The 23,979-nt window shown below is 42.2% G+C and overlaps 2 protein-coding genes across 3 annotated transcripts in view; both read right to left on the reverse strand.

The window, feature by feature from the left end:
- LOC103616731 (ovostatin) overlaps positions 1-7,029 on the reverse strand; it is a 25,782-nt gene extending 18,753 nt beyond the window's left edge. The window contains exons 1-10 of the mRNA XM_008634954.2: positions 6,950-7,029; positions 6,248-6,431; positions 5,773-5,929; positions 4,583-4,635; positions 3,679-3,699; positions 2,452-2,620; positions 1,779-1,863; positions 870-981; positions 422-536; positions 104-213 (exon numbers count right to left, since the gene is read on the reverse strand). Coding sequence (XP_008633176.1) covers positions 104-213; positions 422-536; positions 870-981; positions 1,779-1,863; positions 2,452-2,620; positions 3,679-3,699; positions 4,583-4,635; positions 5,773-5,929; positions 6,248-6,431; positions 6,950-7,014 — 1,071 coding nt within the window. The 5' untranslated portion in view covers positions 7,015-7,029. The remainder of the gene's footprint in view (positions 1-103; positions 214-421; positions 537-869; positions 982-1,778; positions 1,864-2,451; positions 2,621-3,678; positions 3,700-4,582; positions 4,636-5,772; positions 5,930-6,247; positions 6,432-6,949) is intronic.
- An 8,888-nt stretch (positions 7,030-15,917) lies between these two features.
- Positions 15,918-23,979, reverse strand: part of LOC103616680 (ovostatin-like) — a 30,046-nt gene continuing 21,984 nt past the window's right edge. The window contains exons 28-36 of one of the 2 annotated variants that reach the window (XM_017735852.1): positions 23,579-23,744; positions 22,808-23,028; positions 21,501-21,716; positions 21,237-21,361; positions 20,951-21,041; positions 18,241-18,312; positions 17,384-17,486; positions 16,536-16,610; positions 15,918-16,145 (exon numbers count right to left, since the gene is read on the reverse strand). In XM_017735852.1, coding sequence (XP_017591341.1) covers positions 16,558-16,610; positions 17,384-17,486; positions 18,241-18,312; positions 20,951-21,041; positions 21,237-21,361; positions 21,501-21,716; positions 22,808-23,028; positions 23,579-23,744 — 1,047 coding nt within the window. In that variant the 3' untranslated portion in view covers positions 15,918-16,145; positions 16,536-16,557. Of the gene's footprint in view, positions 16,611-17,383; positions 17,487-18,240; positions 18,313-20,950; positions 21,042-21,236; positions 21,362-21,500; positions 21,717-22,807; positions 23,029-23,578; positions 23,745-23,979 lie in introns of both variants that reach the window. The other variant, XM_017735851.1, reaches the window with a different exon arrangement.

A 23,979-nucleotide genomic window follows, 5' to 3' on the forward strand; every position in this document is an offset into this window, starting at 1 on the left:
CCCCCCCCCCCCCCCCAAACAGTCCCCTAGATGTTGCCATCGTTGTTGTTATGTGATTGCCTGTCTATCATCTTCAATACAAGCCCTCTAAGCTCTTGCTTACCTGTCCAAAGTAAGGAATTCCTCTTCTGTAGTGGTGATCCATGTTCTCAAACTGTATGGTGCTCATCACCTGAGTTATGGAAATAACCTGAGCAGCTGTAAATTGCAGGCCTGGAAGACATGGCCAGAGTCAAGAGAAGATACACTTTGTCCTGCACAGAGCATCATCAGAGTTTGCCTGGAGATGGTCACTGTGCTTGTAAAAAGGGACCTTCCTCAGGGAGACATTCTTGTACTCAGCAAGTAGAGGCTGAGTATCTCCTACTCTCCTCCTTGCCCACACCACTGCTGCTGTTTCTGACTGTCCAGAAAGGATTACCTGTTCCTTTCTCTGTCACAGTGGCTTTCACGTCAAGGTTCCTCATGTAACCAGTGCGATGTAGCTCAAAGATGTTGGAGCTGAAAACACGGGAGAAGCAACCGTCTGTCTCCAGCTGGAAAGGGAAGAAAAAGCCTGTTCTCAAGGCTCATAGTTTGCAAAGGGTGTTAACAATACACAGGACTCTTTAGTGAGTGAAATCTTTTCCCAGTACTTTTAACATGATTTACACATGTTTATAGGAAACAGAGTCATGAAGATGAAACATGCAGGAAGCCAAGAAGAGAAATGAGGTGCCCTGAGCTCCTAGCTAGTGATACAAGCAAAGAGATGAGTAGAGTGAAGAGAAGGATCAAAGAGAGAAAAAAAATGTGATGGGAAAAGGGGGAGACACAAGAACAGAGGAGAGAGGACAAGCATGAAGAGGAATATAAATTATGTATCATACATTTGTGGTAACGGATTGACAAACTGGGCTCTTCTTGCACCTCCCATATGAATCAAAATCCCTGCACACACTGAGCTGGACTTTGCCTTCAACAGGCTGGCCATAGGTGTACCTAGGGGAAGAGGAAATATGAACTGATGAGGTCTGTGAGCTAACAGTTGAAAAATAATCTTAAACTAATGTGTGCAGGAATAGATCCAAGACAAGCACTGAGCTGGGAAGCCAGAGCATGGAATAGTTTCACAGGCTTTTTACTAACTCTCCAGCTGTAACAAACAAAAAATAAAACTCAGAAATCAAAATTAGTTCTTTTTCGCACCTAAACCCATGAAACTAAGACACAACTTAAATGAGAAAAAAAATACCTTCATAATGAACAGACATGGCTACTGACCAAATTAAGACTGTTGTCTCCAATCTTCAGCTTTGACTGGAGTTCTAGACTCACTGAAATCAAAGCAAAGCTCCTCGTATCTGCAAGGGGATCAGGATTTCAACTCTGGAATTCAAATTACAAGATCTTGGTGTTGCTGTAAGCAAGCTCCTTCTGAAGGACCAAGCTTGGAGGAAGAGTTAGACAGCTGGAACCATAAGATCCCTGCTAGAATTTAATGGTGCTCTGCTTTATGAAGGTCTCCCTCTGAAGTGGGTTTTTGGGAGTGGACACATCGTACTTTGCCAGGGAACCTCTCAAAAGATTTATCCAACATGTGGAACTGAAAACTCATACAATAAAATGAGATGAGCACACAAATAAATGAAAGCTCCAATGACCACATCAACCCTGACCAACCTCTTCTGGGGCCCTGCATATTTTGGTTTCTTCTCCAAGCCCTGGCTTTTTCCCCAGTTCTTGGGAAGTTCTTCCTCTTCAGCATATTTCCTAACAACTCTGCACTTGGTACTTACAAACCACAGACTTTCACTGTGAACTCTGAATCCAGGACTGTAAGGCTTTCTGGTACAGTGACTGTGACATCAAATTTTGGCAACACTAGGACAAAGAATGGAAAGAAAAAACCCAATACTGGCATACAGTAAATTTGCAGACCTTCTTAAGATGAAAGCAAAAATGAGGATATATCTCATTGTTAGTCACAGAAGGAATGGGATCTCAGAACTGGAGTGGCAAAATGATTAAGAACTGGCCTGATCTGCAACAGCTTACTGAAATATTTCTGCAACATTTTGAAGAGAAGACAGGACTTCTGAAGTGAATCCTGTGATGTCTAGACTCCTTGCAGATCTTTGTCCAAGAAAGTTCATGGACATAGCTGGGAAAAGTTTAGTTTGTCTCACTGAAATTTGCGAATTACTTGATTTCTTATGGAGATTATTTTGCTGGCTGAGTATGTGAAAAATGTTAAATTTTTATTCTTCGGTTTGTGGGGTGTTTTTTTTTTTGTTTTTGTTTTTGTTTTGTTGGTTTTTTTACTGTTCTCTTTCTTTTTTTATCTCTCCAGTTCTTAATGGCAACTAATTGGAGCTGCCAGAAAGCTGTTTGAAGTTTTAGCACTCAAAAGGGTTGCTTGATATGGGCTCATCTCTAATAATGTTTTCTACACTGAGTAAAAAAAAATACCATATTCCACCACAAGGAAGGAGTGACTTGTTTTATCTCCTGACTTCTTTGCTACGATAATTTTGTAGTTCCCCAGGATAGGCTCTTCAGTGAGTGGGAATTCTAGCTGAATAATGTTCATCTCTGACTTCACATTTTGCCACTGAAAGATCCTGTTGCCTCTTGGATCCTGAAGAAAAAAAGAATACAGACTCACAGGCTTTTTGGCTTGGAAATCTTTTGCTTTTAGCACACAAACCCAGCAACAAAGTAGAAAACAGAGCAGATTGCTTTAACTCATTGGAGAAGCTGCTTAATGCAAACACATTGAGTTAAATCACGCCTTTGTACTCGGATTATTCATGTTATTATTGATGTTGCTAGATTCTCATCTATTGTTCTCAGATTTAGGCATCCTCTGCCAGCCTACTTATTAGTCTCAGTCATCAGGGGAAGTTGCATAATACTGCTCTTCCTGCTCTTTAGTATATGTCGCTCTAGATTTGCACCACGAGGGGAGAAAAAGAAAATCTTCTTTGTGCTTTCCCTTCAGACAAGTTTATCCCATGCAAATCTTGGCCTTTAGCAACCCCAGACTTTTTTTCAGCTGCCAGGAAAAGGAAGGAAGCATTAACTGGGGTGGCATTTTCCTCTCAGTATATGTTATGCTAGTTAGACTAAAGAAAACACATTCACACCATTTCCTTGACTCTTTACAGCAATGACTGGAAGCAAAACATGTGGAGAGCTCAAAATATGTGTGTTTTCACTGCAAAGAAAATAAAGTCTCCTCACTTCACAGTGTAAAATGAAAACTTGTAAGTTTGTATGCTTGTAAAAAACTTGTATGCTGTCTAGACATGAACTGCAATTGTGTTAAAAATCACCAGAAAATGCCATGAAAGTACTAAGATCACTGGTAGTTGTATTCACAACCTATATTTGTTCATTGTTTTTAGCAGCACTAGAGTTATAGAAAGATATATCCCAAAATAAGTTGAGCAAACTGGGGGAAGGGGAGGGGAGTCAAAGGCAGATACAAGAACACTACAACTTTTGACTGCTGGAATGATTATAGGTGTGCTTTCCATGTCAGTCAGGCTCAAAGAGCATGCCTGTGTTTTGTGGAGTTTCTGTTAATTTTTGCTGGTGTACTCAGCAGCAGAATTTGCCTGTGTATGGACACATACAAACCCACATAAGGACGTGTGCCCTGAGTAATGCAGTACAAAGACAAAACTTTCTTACCTGAATTGAAATCAGTGGGTACTGAAATAGGAAAAAACAAAGTGGAAGAAGAGATTAGAAGGCTGATCAAACAAAAATTATTTTTTCTCAAGACTGTGAGAAATGTATAACCAATATTCAGTATAATACCATTAATAAGAGGTGCTCATCTCTTACTTTGATCAGCTTAACAGCAATTTTACTTCAATAAGAAGCTTTCATAAAGGAGAGAGATGAAATGAGAATGGTGGGACAGTTTCTGATCATAGTGTTTTTAGTGCAATCTCAGAGCATATGAGTGAGCAGAGTTATAGAGGTGCACACAAACCATGATTTGGGCTTCGTTTTAGCACCAGCTCTTTTGTTACTGCAGTGCTGTCTCCTGCATTACAAGCACAGGAGAGGAGGTCAGTGGAGACCCTTCCATTGATTGGCTTATGGACTACGAGCATGAAGAGAGACTGCTGGCAGTGGAAAGAATACCTCTGAGGAGATAAACAATTGCGATAACAACTTCCTCTTTCATTTCCCCCATTTCTAAAATGGGCAAAGTGCCAGGTGGATGATTTACTGATGCCTGCAAGCAACAATTGCTGAACGGCAATAGCAGGAGACTGAACCATGGGCTTTCTGGTCAGAGCAAAGATAATGTCTGTGGCAATGAAGTGGAGGGGTTTTTTAAGCCTCTTTCCCAGTGACAGCAGAAGTTGTTGTGTCAGGAATTCAAACTGCTTCACGCTTGCCTTCTTCCCTGTGCCTCTAATGACAGGGTGGATTACAGCATGTGCTTACGAAATCAGGTAAATTCTTTGGCATTTAGTCTCTGCAACATCTCGTTTTATCCACAGCAATCCTTTATGTAAAATTTGAGAAGAAGTTGTCTCTCAGAAGTTTTAAATCCAGGGGAATATTACTGGTCACTCACCTTCTCCTGAACAGGTTTAAAATTGAAATCCAGGGCAGCAACACGAAACCTCACTGGAAAGGCAAGGAACAGGGTGTTAGCATTGACCATGGTTTGTTTGTCTGAGCATGATTTTTGCATTCATTAGTACCCCCAGTTTCACAGGATATTCCAACAGTCCCACTTGCACAGGATGCACATAATGAAGTGCATCTGAAGGTAGAAGAATCCTACACAGACTTTGATTAAGGGACTTTTCCCTAGCATGAAGTTCTTGTACTCTCTCATAAAAGTTTCCTTTAATGTTACTAGTGAAAATTTTACTTTCATAAAAGTTTAACCTCACAGAAAGGGGATGACTGAACAAATAAAACTGCATTACCTTTTAATAATTTAGTTTAGTCTGCTGCTTTTCCCAGCTCAAAACCAAGCCATTTGACCAATAAACAACCCATGTTGGACACCTTGGTGGCACCAAATTCCAACTGGTAAGCTTTCCTTCATACTATGTATCTATGTAGATAGAACTCAATTAAAATAAAACTAATCTAGTCTTACGGCTGCATTATGTGACTATTCTCTGGGAAGAAGTTTTCTTCTAGTATTTCCTAAAGTGTGTGCTAGAAGCCTTAACGCCTAGAAGTGAATTGAAGAATGGATCTAGATAAATGTAGCCCTGCTTCATGGCCAGGTGAGAAGCATGGGTAAGGGAATAGCATAAGTGCAAGAATGCAACATGAAAATCCAAAGTCCAAACACTTCAGGAGCCAGAAGGTAAATAGTATGATTTTGTCTTTAACCACTTATAATTAATTTCGAAGTAATGGATTTCACTCTTGGTGTTTAGACTATTTTGATGCTGACCAGCACCACAGAGGGAAGACTCTGGAAGCATGGTTTTATGCCAGGTAGTGATCTATTCACCTCTTCCCACTATCCTGGCCTGTCATCAGTAATGAAACAGCAGCAGTGATAGCTTCTGCCACCTGGGAGGAAGGGACAAAGAAAATAATAGAGATCATGGGATGACGGTCTCCTGACATCCTGAAGATGATTCCCTAAGCTACACAGCAAACAACTGTAATAGTTTTAACAGAAACTCTGAAGAAACTGCCTAGAGTGTAGCTCAGCCTGAAAAACACCGGGCAGAGAAATTCTGTCTGAAGAAATTGCCTCCTAAGGCCCATGTTATAGACAAAGCGAACATTCACCAGTCTGTCCTGGTCTGTAGATGGGTTTGTCTGTCTGCACGAAGACAATGCTGTCTGTGTTCCAGATCATCACTGACCGCCGCTCCTCTAGGCTGATGGTGGTGCCCTTGGCAGAGAAGGAGATGAAAGCCAGTGGTGCAGAGTGGACAGGAGGAATCTGTGAAAAAAACAGGAAAACATGGAGAGGTTGTTAGTCCTGAAGTAATTTGCCCCAGAACCTGCTGGATAGCAATATCTGTGGCCTGGGCTCCTATGAAGAGACACAATCTCGCTTCTACCAACTTCATCATCTTTCTACTGTTGTCCATAAAAAATGTCTCCTTGTCCATTACTGTGTTACTCTCCTATGTTTCCTTTTGCCTTTAACAAGTCTTATTTCTTTCCCTGCTTGTTCCTCTCCTGTGCTCTCTGCTTTAATTTTCTTGTCCCTGTTTGCATTTCTATTCCATGGGGACATAAATGAAAATTAACTTACCTTGAAATTGAAGCATTGTAGACCACTGTTTGCTGTCACGGTTTTCTTAAAAATAGTGGTACTAACAGAGCTGTATTCTAGGGTTACTCTGACGGATATTGTCTCATTGAGGTTAAGGAACTGCAGGCAAACCTGACCTGGAGAGTCATTTTGGAGGACAGCAGGCACCATCAGGACATACTGTCTGTGAGATCCAAACATCAAAGTGATCACACTCATATATAAAGGAGAAACAGCCTCCACAGGATAAAGCAAACACATAACACTGTTACTACTCAGTACCCAGCAATTACTTTACATTAAATATGACACACTGCCAGTGCTCCTCATTCTGTCCTGCAGCTCTGAACTAGCCCAGCCCTGGTATTGCCCCCAACTCTGGTATTGCCCCCAATTCTTGCCCTTTTGCCCTTTATTTGAGCCCTGGGCCCACCTGGCTTTAGCAAAACATCCTGCTGTCACTACTGCTATTGCCTTTTCTGGACACATGTCAACTTCTATGGAAGTTCTGCAATAGGTAGGAGGTCTGATCATATTATATGAGAACGATTCACTTGCCATCCCCATTCCACTTCAGCTCTCCAGATATAAAAGATGAGCCCTGGCAGTATTTAATATTTAGAGCAAAATGAATAACACTGATTAGCACTGTCTTTAAAGCCTTTCCATAAATACTAGTAGTAGCAATAGGGTAGTTCTTACGGCTCAGGTTCCTTTGCAGCAGTTACATGCCAGAGAAGAATAGCCAAAAGAAACTTCAGCCACATTTTTCTCACTGGGAGACAGAAGAAAGAGATAAGTTCTCTTCCTGTGAAACAATTCCTTGCCTACTAGTTTAACAGCTCTGCAGCATTGCTCACCCAGTGCTCCAGAGGAGAAGAAGTTGGCTCTTCAACTCCTGCCTGGCTCCTTCCTTTGATGTTAGTGCCTTTATAACTGCAGCAAGGGGTGGAGATCCCAGTCTATCCCATCCCTTGCAAGAACCGCCCCTAACACTACTGCAATCAAAATCAACCCACCGTCTCCAGACTGTAACACTTCACTGCAGTTCTCTGAATGTCTGCACAAAATATCTTTAGGGGTCTTGTTTTCAAGGGAAGGGGCTTTGGTTTTTACACTGAAACTTGTCCCAGCATGGAAAAGCACAAAGTGACCTAAACCAAAATAAGTCTGTCAAACCAGATTAACAGTTGAAAGTTTTCCCCATTGTTCTTGGAATTTACCATCTGGATTGACAGTCTGGGTGAAGTAGACTAATTTTCTATACTTTGTCACCAGATTCTGACTAAAATAATAGATTGACCTCTCTTTTCCCTTGCTTTATAGGTATTTTGAAAATTGATGAAATGGAAAAATAGAGAAGCTAGAAACAGAAAGAGATCTAAAAAGTCTTAGTTACTTCTACCTTAGCCATTGAGCACTTAACAGCATTGCTGAAGTTTGATTCATTTCAGCTTGGAATTAGCCAGTTGCTGGGTCAATGGAAATTTGTTAGTTCCCCAGGTTTCCAGTTTTCACACCTGTGTGGAAGCTAATTGAGTTTTTTATTAGGGAGAAGGAAGGTCTTTTGTTCTTTTGTTCTCTAAAGAGAAAACAAAGCACTCAGGTGGGCTGCTCCCCACAAGAAAAACAATGCTGGAAAGCAGTTATTTGATAATTGTACTTAATTTTTTTTCCTATTAATATTGGTACAGTGTCTGTCTGGGATGAGGTTATGAAGTCAGCTTTCTCCGCAGTAGCCTGCTGTGCTTTGCATTTGAGGCTAGAACAGTGTTCATAACTCACCAGTGTTTTGGCAATTGTTGAAGAGAGCGTGCAGAGTGTCAAGGCTTTCTACTTCCCCCACCTCCCAGCCAAAACCCAGCAGGCTTGGGGTGGGCAAGGGACTGGGAGGGACTATAGCCAGGACAGATGACCCAAACTGGCCAAAGGGATATCGTGTACCTACCGTATGACACCATGCTTGGCACTAACAGGTGGGGGAAAGGAGGAGGAGGGACAACATCTGTGGCAACAGCATTTGTCTTCCAAAGCAACCACTACAAATGCTGAGGCCTTACTTCTCAGGGAGTGGTTGGACATCTGCCTGCCAGTGGGAAGAAGTGAATAAGTCCCTCTTTTAGCTTCTCTTTCACGTGCACCTTCTGCTTTCCTTTTTAAACTGTTTTCATTTCAACCCACTAGTGTATTTGACGTCTTTCCTGGAAAATGGGAGTGAGTGAAAGATTGGGTGGCTGTTTGGCTGCTCCCTGGGGTCAACACACCACTGTACATTATCAACATGGCTAAATACTGTAGACCTGGAGCCAGAGAGCTATGGGTCCAAAGGGAGAGTACCTGTATGGGAGCACGATTTTCTCTAATATCCTGATATATTTTGTGACTGTTCCTTCTAGTTTCTTGCTAGTGTGTGAAATTTTCTTCAGTAGAAACACAGGACATATAGGATGGCTGTGAAATGTTTTTCACTTATGCCTTCAAATTTTTCACAGAAGTCTCAAACCATATGGAAATGGAACAGGGCAGAAGTAAGAGGTGTTTCCTCAGAGGTCTCTCTGTGGCATGGTGTGGGTGCTTAGAACACAGACAACAGTCTGAGGTTCTGTTCTGAAAGCCTGCTTCACTGTCTTTTCTGTTGAAGAGGATCTCTACAGACTGTACAGTTTAGGAGCTTCACTAAGTATCAGGCTTTATTTCCTCTGCCATGGAATACCCGTACCAGGAGCTGCCAAGAATAGAAATTCACTGATGAAGGCTTGAACTTGAGCTGACATTGTGAGAAAAAGACATGGTCAGAATTGCATGTTCTTAATTTTTGTGACTTTCTCCAGTAGTTACAAATTTATTGCAACATAACAAAGCATTAATTCCAAACAAGTGGATTTGACAATCATTACCATGCAGAAGCTTTCTGAGGCTGCTTTTGAAAGTTTGATCAGAGGGTCAGGTAGGTTAGGTGACATTCAAAGGTTGTAAAAGTAGAGAAGGGTAGTTGTGTATAGCTTACTGTTATAATGAGCAGGGGTTTTGCCCCAAATATAAGCTGGATTGTGACTTTGGGGCACTTTTGTATCTCCAAGAACTGACACTAGTCACAATGTCTTCTGTGCACATACACCTTCTGAGCAGTAACCAGATCAAGGACAAAGATTACCCATGCATCCCATATCCAGATAATTCACTGCACCAGTTTAAACCCTCCACTCACCACAACGAAGAAGGTGCATGTGGTAAGGAAATACACAAACAAAAAATGCAATCATCTCTAATAGAGAAGTTATTGCATCAATATGTTTGCAACCAAACAAGTCTCCTGGGTGAAAAAAAGCCTTTGTACACAACAAAGGAAACTAGAGGTCATCCCATCTTCTTGGCTGTAACATATAACAATTTGTCTTTCACAGGAAAATCAAACAACGTTCTACTGGATACAACAAAAATGTTGTTTTCAGGGTTATGAAACCATTGACTTTTTTAAAATGATTTTTTATCATTATTATTTGCTGACTGCATGTCTTTGCTTTTCAGATCCTACACAGTCTTTTTAACTCAACTGCATGTGTGCAAGGAGCTTGTGAAGATTGCTCTATGGGGAAGTTAGACAGATGATACTTCAACACCAGGTCACAGGACTGTATTTCATAGAATCAGAGGATGGTTTGAGTTGAAAGGGACCTTAAATACCATCCAGTTCCAGCCCCTCTGCTGTGGGCAGGGACACCTTCCCCTGGACCACATAGCTCAGAGCCCCAGCCAGCCTGACCTTGAACACTCCCAGGGATGTGGCATCCACAACTTCTCTGGGCAACCTGTGCCAGTGCCTCACCAACCCCACAGTAAGGAATTTCTTCCTAATATCTAACCTAGACCTACTCTCTTTCAGTTTGAATCCATTCCCCCTTGTCCTGTCACTACCTGGGCTTGTAAGTTGTATCTCTCCATATTTCTTGTGGCTTCAGATACTGGAAGAGGTTCTTGGTTTTGGGTAATGTTGGAGAAATGTCTGTATACAGACGGATTATCTTGCATTCTTGACTCAAAGGGAGCTTTTTGCCAGGCTAACTTTGAGTGTTACCTGAGCCATAACTTCAGACCTCAGTTCCTGGTGCTTAGCTGTAGCACATAGAGAGAGATCTGTGTGTTTGTAGCTGGAGAGTAATGAGAGGAAGCCTTGGCAATAGTAGAATGAGCTGTTTGATTTAGTTAAATTTGGTTTACTTACCTTTATTAAAACATGTTCCACCAGCTAAGTACAGATAGTTTTCTGCCACTGAGAGGGTCCTGCTGCAGGCATAGTTAGCAAAAATTGTGCCTTTATCGTTGTGGTTTGGTTTATTTGAGGCACTAGATAAGTTCTACCAGTAAAAGATTATCTTTACAAATAAAATCTGTCCTGCTGTGAAAAGCTACAGTAATACTACTAAGCTGCAATTATTTTTTTCATATAGAGCTGCTCAGTTACAGTAATTTCTCTGTCTTTCTGTATGATTTCTTGACCTCAGTTTCACTCACTATTACTCAAAAGAGCTCTATCTCTTTCCTGTGGGAATCATCAAATGGCTCTGGGAAAATTACAACAGTCTCTGGAGCTCCAGGTTTTTTTCCTGTTTTTGAAGCATTTGTGGCTGCTCACATTTCATTTAGTTCTAGTACTCCTTCTCACTCATGCAGTCTAAAGCCAGCTTGGATGTGTCTGCAAGGTCTGTAACCATATATTTGTGGTGTAGGCACTGTCACCTTTCTTGTGAATGGCTTAACTGCTGCATTCAGAAGAGGATCAACGCAAAGAAACTTGGCTATTAAAGCTACAAAAATTAGTTGAAAAGCACTGAATCAATCTGTGATTTTGGCTATGACTGCTTCCTATAAAACCTTCCTTAAGAAGATTAGATTGTAACAATTTGTTTAGACATAGTAAAGGTTGAAATGCTTGGTTTGGCCCAGGTGTTTGGGGAACAATGCTGAAACATGGTAACTACAGATAAAGCCCTGCTCGGTCAATAGGGTCTCTAGTCAAGCATGCAAGATTTCTTTCATTGTTCTAAGACGTGAGCCTTGGCAAAGCCCTCTAGCAGCTCTGCAAGCTAAAAGGATAGTGAGGTCATAGAAGAAAATAAGTATATCCCTAGTGGAATAGTTGCAGCTTGCAGTGATTTTGATGAGTGATGGAATTTTTTTCAACAACATGTGGTGGGGGGGGCGGGACCACAGTTTATTTCAGTGGTCTATGATGCCTGAAAAAAGCAGCCATATAAAAGATGGAGGTAGTTGAAGGTCAGCCAGTTGCAAGGATTCTGTTATGCCAATGACTCTGTTGAGTGAGGATGGGTCATCCATAACCTGTTTTCAAAACTGCGATCTTTCTTCATGTAAGTGTAGAGGCTGAGGTCTGAGCAGGCATAACTGTGTGAGCTGAACTACTGAGACTGTCTTTGCTGTGCAGCTTTGGTGACAGACACCAGAGAAAGGTGAGTGAAGCTGGAATCCGAGTACTGTCACTGCCCCTGCAAAAGCCTCAGAGTGGATGCTAGTGGATATACAAATTAAATTATCTTTCCTAGTTATACACAGATTACCTGGCAGCTTTCAGGCTAAGCTACGAATGCAGTGCTACAGTTAGGCTAAAAAGAGAGTCTGCATTACTTTTGGGAAGGCTTTGCAGTTTTACTGTCCTGGCATGGACAGGAACCAGAGTTTTTCAGCCCTCCTTTCTTTGTGGTCTTTATAGGCAGCATCAAGGGTTCAGCCCAAATTCGAAGAGGTTACCAATAAAATATCTGAATAAGCCGCTCAAAAAATCTCAGGTGCTTAGTAATTCATTCTTCGCACTTGCAAATATAAATCAGGTTTTTATGACAAAGGGGAAAAGAAAATACTTAACAATGAGTATCAAGAGGGGAACATTTGACGTGTAATTCATAAAATGTAAGTAGTTAAGCCTTCCCCTGTGGTGGGACAACTAGTCTGGCTACATGCTGCCCCCCTAAACCTCTCATGCCAGCAATCAGCTCATGACTGGTTCTGAGAAATCATCCTGTGTACCAAGAGCTGACACAAGCTGCACAGGATTTTGTCATGCATTGGCTCTCCTGGCTACCAGAAAGGTGTCTAAGACCAGCCATCTCTAGCATGCTGAGGGATGCCCAACTCATTCTCTGACCTTTTCATCTCTGACCAAACCCCTAAGCCTTTGTTTCTATTTCACACCTGTGCACAACTATCCTCTCTTTACAGCTTCAACTTCTGCACTCTGAAGGTAGAAGCTTTTACTTTCATTTCAGGTGAAAACTCATGACAGACACATGTGGAAAGAAGTAGCTCTCTGAGGCTTTCGTATTGCCATGGCTTTTCTCTGCTTTATGGAAAGCCTGTTTTTAAATTTCATTCTGCAGAAATAACTCATAAATGTATTGTAATGACAGATTTGTAAGTGTTTGAGGCTCCATTAGTCCTTATTTTCTGCTCCTTCCCTGGCTGGTTGCCCTTCTTCTCTGGATTGAATTAAGAAGGGTCATACAGTTCTGCTTTCCCTTGGGATTTCAGCCATCAGCCTACAGATCCTACAAGGGCTTTACTGATGTAATCATACCCCTAAAGTCCTTTCCTGGAGCTGCAGCCACTGTTGACATAAGAGACTTGAACTCTGAACTGCAGGTTGGTCTGTGGGAGAACTGTGAAGGAGCAGTGTTTGTACATGTGTCTTTGGATGCAGCTTTGTGGGCCAAAGGAAATTTCTTGGTCATATTTTCTGGGAAATGCTGTATGTCTAATCCAACTGCTCTGAGAAAGGAAGTGTGGATCTCACTCTAAGGCTGTAAAATGATGTTATCAGAACCAAAAGTTCATAGGAGTTGAATGCAAGATGTAAGACTTACATCTTTTAGAGCAGGGGTTACCTCTTCTGATTTCTTTGAAGTCTGTCTTCAATGTAGGCATGATATTGCTAGGACTTGAATGTGAAAGAGAGCTTGGGGTTAGGAGTCTCTCACAACTGACTGATAACACTAAACATTGGAGCCTCAGTCCTTGTGAGTACTTTGATCTTTTTGCCATTGACCAACATCTACCTTCTAAATCCATTTGTTGTTGTTGCAAAGGCTTTTTCTTTCCACGACGACATACCAGAAATGGAACTTGTTCCAGACACATTATGGAAGGCATGCAAATGCTATTCAGAGCCTGCAGCTTTCTCTCCCTTTATCTGTTCTTATTATCTACTTGGCAGCAAAACAATACTCTTGTGTTACCCGGTATATTAATTGCACTACTTTAAGGATGCCCCCCAGGGAGAGCCTGTTTGTGCCTTCAACCCCTGACCTTATGCCTGAAAAGATTTTTTGACCCATTCCCTTCACATAAAGGCTATTTCTGCTTTGTCTGCAGTGAAAATATATTCTGCAGCTATACACTGAACTGCTGAGCACTGTACAGAACAAGCTGGAGGATCTGTCCTTGATGAAGACTTGTCAGTCTTTATTATCTTTTATTAGCTTCCTAAACAGTTGAAGTTTCCAAGTTGTCTCAGGGCAAATAAGCTGGCCTCAGGCAAACAGGGAGTCAGAGAAAGTCCTGATTGTCCTCTTTTGAAGAGCTAGGTGGTTTTTATTGTTATTGACCCATAAATGAACAGCACTAGGCAAAACTGTCTGCTGGAGAGCACTGTGTGGAAATGAGGGAGTGACTGGAGCATCACATCCATGTCTAGTGTCACTCATAGTTGCTTGTAGCACAAGTGCTTTGCTATTACACAAAGCAGTGGCAGAGTCCTGGCAGTTTACACCTCTGTAAAAACCCCCCAGACCCTGTCCTGGCACATTCCCTTGGACTACAGCAGATGGGCCCCATAGGAGCTGCTGGAAGAAGTGTAAGGAGGTAGATGATCTTTTTTGCACACTGAAAGTAAAAGGGAAGATTGATTCATGATAATTTTAGAGCTCTAGAGCATCTTTCTAACTATAGCAATCAGAGTAAGGAAACTGAGTGTAAATGTATCGCATTTGGCATTTTTGGAGATGGGATACAGCCCTTACTATTTTCTGATTGATTCACATGGTCCTACAAGCTCAGTATCTGAAGCTCCTTTCAATTGTCACATCTTTTCATCTGACTTGCATTGAGATTAAGCAAACTGAGTTTGTGAAGCAGCAGGTTCACATGATGCAAGTTCCATGAGAAAAAAAAATTGATTCAATAGTTGCACTGCAGTTAAAAGAGTTAAAGAGGTAAAAGAAGGCTGTAAAACACAGATTTTGCTAGGTACTGCTGGCATTGTTTTATCCACTCCCTCTCAGCCTAGTGCTTTGGGAATTTGTAGTAAAATTTAAATGCTGTGCTTCTGAAAGAATCTGCATTTCATATCAGTTTCCATCTGACCAGGCTTGCAGTTGGCCATTCACTGCAATGGCATTAAACAAAGGCTTTTGTTTAGCAGCAGGCTGAGTTTACACAGCTGAGGAAGGTGGATTGAAGTAGCCTGACTGACCCCTCTTGAAGCTCACACAATCTTTTTTTGCTGACAGGGATGGGAGAGCAAGGGGGAGTTTAGGGTCAGAGAAAAGCAACTTGTCCCCTTAACATCTGCAGAGTCATAACTTATTTCTCAGCATGTGTCTGTCTGTAGCAAAAGTCACCCCAGGTCTCATGCAAACATGAAAAAATTGTTTTCAGTGTGACTTTTTGGGTCAAGGGTTGTGCCCAGCGGTTGCTTCTGATGGGAAGAGAAATGCTGGGGGTAGAAGCTCTGTGTCTTGAGCAGAATTGAAAGAGTTAAAACCCACTCACCTCACAATATATTTTTTCTCAAAATATCGTTATTTTTTTCACAAGGTAGAAATTCCACCAGAATCAGCAGGGAAGAAGCTACTCTTGTTTGTTGGTAAACCAAGCTTAAATGCAATTAAAATAAAAAAAAAAAGCAGAGAACGCCATTCTCACATTTCTGTCCTTCTTAAGGAAAGTACCCATAAATGTAAGTGGCATATGTGCTCATAAATGTTGTTTTATGCATTAAAGTGCCCCTTCAGGCTCACCTGCACGCACAGTGCTACCACATGAAAAGCTGCTCTGTGCCTGATGCTTTCAAATGCCAGAACGCTGAGAGAATCAGTGCATGGGGCCAGGTTCTCAAGGGTGTTAAGGCACTTAGCTCACATCTGCCAGAATCTAAATTCACAAAGAGCCTTAGGTTCCTATGTATAGTTTTTCATCTCTTTAGTGCAACTCTCAAGCTGCTTCCCAAGGTTTCCTAGGTCCTGGTGTTGCTGAATTGCTGAAGTCTGCTTTTTTTGCCTGAGCCCCAGTGCCACTCTCAAGCTGAACACCCTTCTGCTGGTTAGCTTCTGTCATCGTAAGCTCCTTGTGGATATCTTTGTTTTTCACTCCCTCCAAACCATTTTATTTTTCTCCCTCCAAGGGCTCCATTGGACCCACCATTCCTCCCTAACCCCTTTTCCAAGTTTCTGTGTTGCAACTGTCTAATTTTTCCCAGCAATTGCCTTTGGATGGAAAGCTTCCATCACATGGGTCAGGGCCCCCATCATGGCTGTGCCACAAAAAGTCCTTGATGTCAGGAAGTCGTTGATTGACCTGTCCAAGCTTTGAATATTTTAGCTTATAAAATACCTTGCATCACCCAGTTCTAGATAAACCAAGGAGTGGAGACTGGGACAAATACCATTGCTAATCAGAATGTTTTATTACAAACAGCAGTAAAACATGAGATGCTAATCTGAAGAAAATCTTTCTAAATAGAGGCAAAACCTGCAAAAAAGTTGTCTTCCTGTGAGTAGAATTCTGCCATCTGTAAATGATTCAGTTCAATTGCTGAAAAAGGTGAGGATCAAAGTAATTTCTTCAGGATTTTCCTTCTGGGTAATGGAAAGACTAAAACAAGTAAAACCTACAGAAGCAGAAGGAGCACATTATTCTCTGAGATTGGGATTTCTTAAGAGGAATCTATGGCCAAGAACACACATTTCAAGTGTTTACCTTTACACAAATCTCCCACTGGAATATGTCATAAGTTTCAAAACAAGATGGATGGTCAGAGTCAACAATTGCACAGTTGTCTCCCTTGTCAGGAAAAGCACTTTATCTGCAGTTTCTAATCCACATTGACCCAAAGTTCTTTTTGAAGTGTGGGCCAGAATGGGTCATTCTGATCTACGGCAATATGGGGTTTGCTTATTCCTCATTATTCTACATGTTTTTCATTGTGCTCCCAGAAACAACCAAGTCTCTTATCCTTTTTGCTCTACAATTGCTCGCCTGGTACTCTCTGAATCATTACCTCTTCTGGCACACATCTGGTTTCATTTGGAAGGTGGGGAGCAGGGTGTGTTGTACTCTGAAAGGGCATATTCGTCTGGAAAGAAGAAAGGAAGAAGACATTTGTATGAGAGTAAGAAATCATTCTGACCCCTGTCTATCTGCACCTGTCACTAACACACTACAAAACAGAAGACATTTGATAAATTTTGTGGTAGACTCCCAATTGTCAAGGCCCCCAGTTGCAAGGGTGCATAGTCAGAGACCAGTGCACTCCTCTGGCTATGTTTGTTAGGACACATCATTGCTGTCACCATGCAAGATGTGGATCAGGCGGCAGAAAACACACTCCAGGGTCAATTCTCTGACTGTTGCTGCTGCTAATCTGCGAGGATGTTCAAGAAAGGTGGTCAGGCACTTAATTTTATAGTTTTGTTTACTTAAACTCCTCTTTTGTTAAGTGGGACTGTCATTCCTACTTAAGCATTTAAATTCCACTAAGGAAGGTCTTTTTGCTGCAGTCTACTATGGCAATATTAAGTAAAAAAATTAGATAATGCAGTTCAGGGAAGTCAGGAACACTGCTGCCTTTGAGTTATTGATTTTAACCATCATGACCAAACTGTGGAAAGAAAGTAGAACCACACTTCTTTTTGTATGTGCTTTGTAAGAAAGAAACTCCTCATGTATCACTTTTTAACTGCTTAATGTTGAAATGAAGCAAGAAATGAAAACACTGGAGGACAGGAACTGCCTGTGCTCTGCAAAACCTTTGCAGTCTAGTAATCAAAACCAGCAGAATTGCTAAGTGGGTCCCCCCTTGTCTCTCCTTTGATATCACAGGTTTTATTGACTGCTGGGATCACCTACCTGTTTCATAATAATCATATATATGTACAGGCACAGGTTTGATGTCTGAGACAGGCAGGCTTTGCTCCACACCAAAGGAGAAGCTGATTTCCTTCTGGGACACCTGGAAATGACACAACAAGAAAATGCATCAGAATTTTCATAACTATGCCTGAGGCTAAGGTTGAGCAAATTAATTTCTGAATCAGACAGTGTGAAAATGTGTCATTCTACTGGTCCCTCCAGTTTGTAAACTTGATGTCAAATCAGATAATTGTTTAAAAGCTGTTGTTAAATACATTTTATTGCTAAAACTATGTGCTCTTTTCTTTCTTCCTCTTCCTATTTCCATTGCCAATTATCCCAACCTAATTCCCTGCTAGTGTGGTTTTCAGCACATCGGCATTCATCCTGTAATTGAAAATTACTGTATGGAAAATAGTTTGTTTCCTTGCCTTTTCCCAGCTAAAATCACCTTCAGTACCCCTAAGAATCTCCTCCATACTTTCCTCTCTCTAATTACTTCGATCTCAATAGCCCCATTCTCCCCTGTGATTCTGATCCTCATTCCATACTCTTGCAGCCAAATATACTGAACTACTTTCCTCCTTGCTCATCTTCCTCTGATTTTCAAGCTTCCTCTGGAGTGAGAAGACTACAGATCGACCGATCCATCTATCTATCTATCTATGTCTCTCTCTCTCTCTCTCTCTATCTATCTGTCTATAACCATTTACTTTTGGATTGAGTGAAGTACATCTTTAAGGCATGTGTATATGTGTATTGTTAATATGCCATTAATAAGATTTTTCTTTTATCTGGGAGCATGTTTTAAACTTCCAGTTTAATAAAACCAAAAGGAAACCTCCCAGACTTACCTTCTGAAGGTAGAAGAGTATGTGGTTGTTCTTGATGTCTACATGATCCACAACAGAATTCTCATACCGAAGCTTTAAACAAGGCAAAATACAGCAATGTTAGCCCGGGAGACTTGTCAAGGAGACTTAGAGATTCCACAGCCAAACGCATTTAAAGCGGCTGTCGCGCTCCTTTTATGCCACCCCGCCATCTAGTCGCCAAAAAAAGAAATGCAAGTTGGGTGTTTTTATAACCTGATGCATCCAGACTAGTCACAGTGGTGAACAATTTTACCACTCGGCTTTGATACTTGTGACTTTTATCATCAACCTAAACATGCTCTCATTTCAAAGAGAATTTACAATTAATTTCTGCAGCTCAAGCTCATTTGCTAGTCCATTGTATGTTTCAAATAATGAAAGTTTAAAAACATTTAGAAAAGAATGTGAACAAAATTATTTTACTATCAAAACATACAAACCTAAAATATTCCAAACTTTGAAAACCAGCTATTTTTCCCCCAAGTGTTTATGAAGAGGAGTAGGATGCCAAACAGAATAGCATCTCAATAGAAAAATCTTCCGAAGAGAATTTATTAATTTCATACAGTTCTAGCCAAAAAACAAACTCAGGCCTGAATGCTGAATGATTATAAGTGCACAAAGCTATGAGCAGACTCTACAAAGAACTTCATTCTTCTTTTATCTACTTGAAAATTCAGCTCATGGCTTGAAGCTAACTCATCTATAGTGAATCTAAATTGCATTAGGAACAGAAATGAGGTGCTTATCAGTGCTGTCCCAAGCATTCTCATCATCATAACCAAGTTTCTGGATAATAAAGGAGGAAGATCAATACCCGCTTTCTTTTGTTGTTTATGAAACTGTACTGGAGAGGAAGAAATAACCTTTGTCAAAGGGATAATAATGCAAAATGCCAATTAAAGCAATTAAACAATGGTGGAAGTATTTCTCACATGGATTCTGTTAGGCTGTGTGACTACAGACTCATACACACAAACACTAAGGAGCACAGGGAAACCCCAGCAACCTGAGCTGAACCACTAGAGCACTCTGACCTGGTTCCCATTGGAGCTCCCACAGGACAGCGGCCAGTCCATTGTCAGCAAGTGAGACCCACCAGGTGAGTCAACAGCAGAATATTCCCAAATCAGCTTGCAGACTGAAGGGGAATGCTGCCTATAGACCATGGGGCTGACTATGAGATGCTGGGACTCATGAAACAGGTGTTTAGGGGAAGAACCAGGAGTAAAAAAGAGAGGGATAAAATCCAATTGGATGGAAAAAGGGTGGAAAATTAGATAAAAGAGGCCAGTTACACGTTAACAGGTTGGTGGTTAGCACATTTGTCTGCCCTGCACCTGGTCACCACAGCCTCTCCTGCCTTCTTATTAATCTCTGCTCCTGACAGTTTTCCAGGGTGAAAGGCTCTCTATTCTGTGTGAACGTGTGTGTGGGGAGTGACAGTCACTGAAGAGAGGATCAGAGATCACAGGGACCATGTGCCTGGAGTGCCAGCATCCTGAGACACCAGACTTCAGGGTTCTTGTTGGTGTATGTATGTCAGTGTGTGGTTACTAGTGATAAACTGGCCTAGCAGCCAGCTACTGAGTCAGGCATAAACCTGACCCGGGTATTGAAGGCACCAGAGGATCCAAGACAGCTACCAAAGAGACCAGTTTGTCCGAGCCATTTTCTGGAGAAATCATATAGTCTTGGAGGAGGACACTGGTCTGGCTATTGGTCTGGAGCAGCTGGTGGACACTCATTTGCCTATGTCTCTGTATGTGTCTGTGTGACATCACTGTGAGACCAGGGAACCCCAGCCCATCTGCTGCATGTCTAAGACAGCTTAGAGAGGTCCCACCACGCATACCAGTATGTCCGAGCCATTTTCTGGAGAAATCATATGGTCTTGGAGGAGGACACTGGTCTGGCTATTGGTCTGGAGCAGCTGGTGGACACTCATTTGCCTATGTCTCTGTATGTGTCTGTGTGACATCACTGTGAGACCAGGGAACCCCAGCCCATCTGCTGCATGTCTAAGACAGCTTAGAGAGGTCCCACCACGCATACATGTGGGTGATGTGGACCTCAGTTCCAGGCACTGAAGTGGGGCTCAGGCCTTGAGCAGGCACATGTCCATATGCCACCAACTCAACAGAAGAAGGGTTCAAGGGCAGCTACTGGGCAGACTGAGTGCCTGAGGTCAGCTACCATAAGGACCCACATTGTGTATTTGCATGTATATATGTGCATGTGTATATTTATGTATTTATTTATTTACCTTTTCCACAAAGTAGATTTTAAGCTGATCATGCAGAAAAGGGAACAGGATAAGGCCATTTGTGCTATCTGTGTTTGTGGAAGTGCTGTCTTTCCTGTCTACTACTCTGTGTGGCCAGCATGTATATTATGGATATATGGATATATATGTGTAGTGTGCATGTCTGCTTATTGGGAATGCACACTGAACCTTGCTGTTGGTTGGACCTGGGGATACGAATTCTTAGCTCTCCTGGGCTACTGGATTTGGCAACTCTCAACAGATTTGTCTTCAACACATAAACAGCTACAAATTTGAAACACAGAGTATGTGAGAGAAGGACTTAGTAGTGCTCCCATGGGCTCAAATTTGCTAATCAGAGACTATTTTTATCAACTGCCTATGTTTTTAGGCTTTCTTATTCACGTTGGTCCCATTTTTCACCTTTTTCAGGGAAGATTCTTCAGGAACAAAACCTGAGAGCATTTTCACATCAATAATAGCCATGTTGGAGACGTTGCGGTTTCCTGTGTAACTAAAATGAGAAAAATTCTGTTAGTCTGTTTTGAAAATGAAAAGGAGAGCAGTGAATGACATTTTTAGCTCTCAATAATCCTGTTTTTTCTTCCTATAGCTTCAGGGAAGCCATTAACTGCATATACTTAGATGCTTTCTCAGATGCTTTATCAAACTGTGAATGCAAGGGGGTATGTCAGTGAAAGGAAGTTACCTGGCAGAGAGAACAAGGTCAAACTTTGGTGGATAGTTGCCTGTGCAAGACACATTTGCCATCCTTATGGACAGAGAAAATCCCGCAACTTTTTTTGGCAAATGGATGTTGTATCTCAGGGTGGTCTAAAAGAGAGAGAAAGTGTGAGATGGTCACAGACTTAAAGGGTTTTATGTCTCCAGCACAGCATGTGGAGAGGAATAAAGCATGGGGAACCCCCTGCTGAGTTCCCAGAGGGTGGTGCTGAGTTCCCAGCTTACTTGCCTGCAGATAGACACAGTCAGTGCCTTCCACCTCCACACTGTAACTCCCTGGAATGGTGGGTAAGGAAGTCTGCTGCAGTAAGAAGCGGTTCTCGTCATTCACCTGGAAAATCTTACTGGGGGACTCCATGAAGTGGACTTTGACCGTATTAAGACTTTTTTTGGAGAAGGTGAGGTATCCGTACTGGGCTAAAGCTTGGAGAGCAACCACAGTGTCCTGAAAAGAATAACATGATCCAAATTAGATATCCAGGTGTAAGATGGTCGGTGAGATTAGCACAGATCCTATTTCCCTGATGCTTTGTCGGTACTCATAAATGCAGGGGGGCTCTGCAAAGAGCCAAGGAGACAAGACACGAGTTCTTGTAGAACCCCTCCTGGTGGACAAAAAGCTGCCCCTGAGCCACCAGTGTGCTCTGGTGATCAGTAAGGCCATCTGTGGTACATTAGGAAGGGCTTTGGCAGCAGGTTGAGGGAGTTGATCCTGCCCCTCTACTCAGCCCTAGGGAGGTGTATCTGGATTGTTGTGTCCAGTCTGGGCTCCTCAGTACACAAGAGACATGGAGCTCCTGGAGCATGTCCAGAGGAGAGTGACAAAAATGATTAAGGGACTGGATCATGTCTTGCAAGGAAAGGCTGACAGAACTGGGCCTGTTCAGCCTTGAGAAGAGACAACTGAGAGGGGATCTCACAAATATCTGAAGGGAGGGTGTCCAGAAGATAGATCCAGGCTCTTCTTGGTGGTGCTGAGCAATAGGACATGAGGCAATGGGCAGAAACTGATGCACAGGAAGTTCCACCTGAATATGAGGAATAACTTCTTCGCTGTGCAGGTGACCGAGCACTGGAACAGATTGCCCATAGAGGTTGTGGAGTCTCCCTCACTGGAGATTTTTGAGAACTGTCTGGACACAATCCTGTGCCATGTGCTCTGGGAAGACCCTGCTTGAGCAGGGAGGTTGGACCAGATGACCCGCTGTGGTCCCTTCCAGCCTGACCCATTCTGGATTCTGTAATTCTGGAGCAACAGATTTTAATTATCCCAGAAGACCTGGGATAATGTTGTATCAGCAGTGACTGCTGTCCATGGCTAACTTCAAGTTCAGGTAAATTCTCATTGCTTAAAACCAAATTGTGTGTGAAGCTATGAAGAGCATGGTGTGCCCTGAAAAGGCAACCAATGCAAGCACCAATTATCCAGTATTATTCAAATCCATATGCAGTCAGAAAGATTTGTCATACGTCAAGATTCAGCTTGCAGAACAGACTGCTCCCAGAAGCTTTCTTTTTCCCACACTCGGTTGTTACCTGGCTGGAGGAAAAGCCTCCATATGGGTTCTGTTGTTTGATAAGCCAGTACACAATGCGGGAAACGTAAGATAAGTCTTCTGGAGTGAGTTTGGTTCTGCTGAGCAGAGCCAGGAGCACATAGCTGGTCATTTCAATCTCAGCAGAAGGGGCACGGGAATAGAAGTCAGAGAAACGTTCTGCTGGTGGCTTGTTTTCTCTCTGCCAGTGAAGAGAACCACCTGAAAACAGAAAAGTAGGGTATAAAAAGCATGGGAAAAAAAGTTTTTTCAGATCTTGGTGTCCCAGACTGGGTAGGTTTTACTTCCAGGATGGAAAAGAAAACAGGAAGAGATGGAAAGGGAATTAACAAAAGCAGCCTGTGTAAGTCAAAGAGGGATTGAAGCGAAGGCAGTGTAGTAGAAGGATGCTAAGGCAGTCACAAACAGGACCACATGACATAGCCAAGGGAAGTGGGTTTGTTCAGCATGTAGACGAGAAAGCTAACTGGAAAATTAGGTACAATCTTCCAATACCTTGGACTGAGACATGCAGGGGACTTTCTCTCCACCTAAATTACTTCACAATTTCATAAATCAGACCACAGCTCAAACTTTTGTGAAGCCAGAAGAGACAGACAGAAAAATTCCTAGAGATAAATTCAGCAGCATAGCAGGCACGAAATGAGAAGGGAGAACATGCATGACAAAACTGTCCATCAGAGCAGCTTACATGACACAACAGGCCATTCCATCAGCTGCACTGCCCGCACCATGGCCACGCTGCACTTACCAGCCCTGACACCTGCCCCGTCCAGCTTCTCAAGGAAGAACTGGCGTCTTTCCTCTCTGCCAGCTAAGCCATAGACATAGGCAAGGAGGGCCTGGTTATACAGGTTGTGGACCCCATTGCTAAATGCTGTCTCCAAACAGTTCATGCCACTCCGAATGACAGGATGCTGGTAATGCAAAACACAGTAAGGTGTCAGGTACATGGATTTGTGTCTCCACTTCTCTTTAAATACTTCCATCATCGCTTAAGCTGCAATCTCTGACTCTTCATGCTAGAAATATACATGATCCATGGCATGTTTAAGGGCCTACAGAGTGTATCCTGCAAAAAAATGCCCTTCCAGTCATGCTGCCTCCTTTCTGCATTTATTTAGAGGCAGCATGGCCAGAATAACAGAGCAC

Source organism: Corvus brachyrhynchos, unplaced genomic scaffold (assembly GCF_000691975.1).
Source record: "Corvus brachyrhynchos isolate BGI_N302 unplaced genomic scaffold, ASM69197v1 scaffold44, whole genome shotgun sequence".
NCBI classification, from domain to species: domain Eukaryota; kingdom Metazoa; phylum Chordata; class Aves; order Passeriformes; family Corvidae; genus Corvus; species Corvus brachyrhynchos.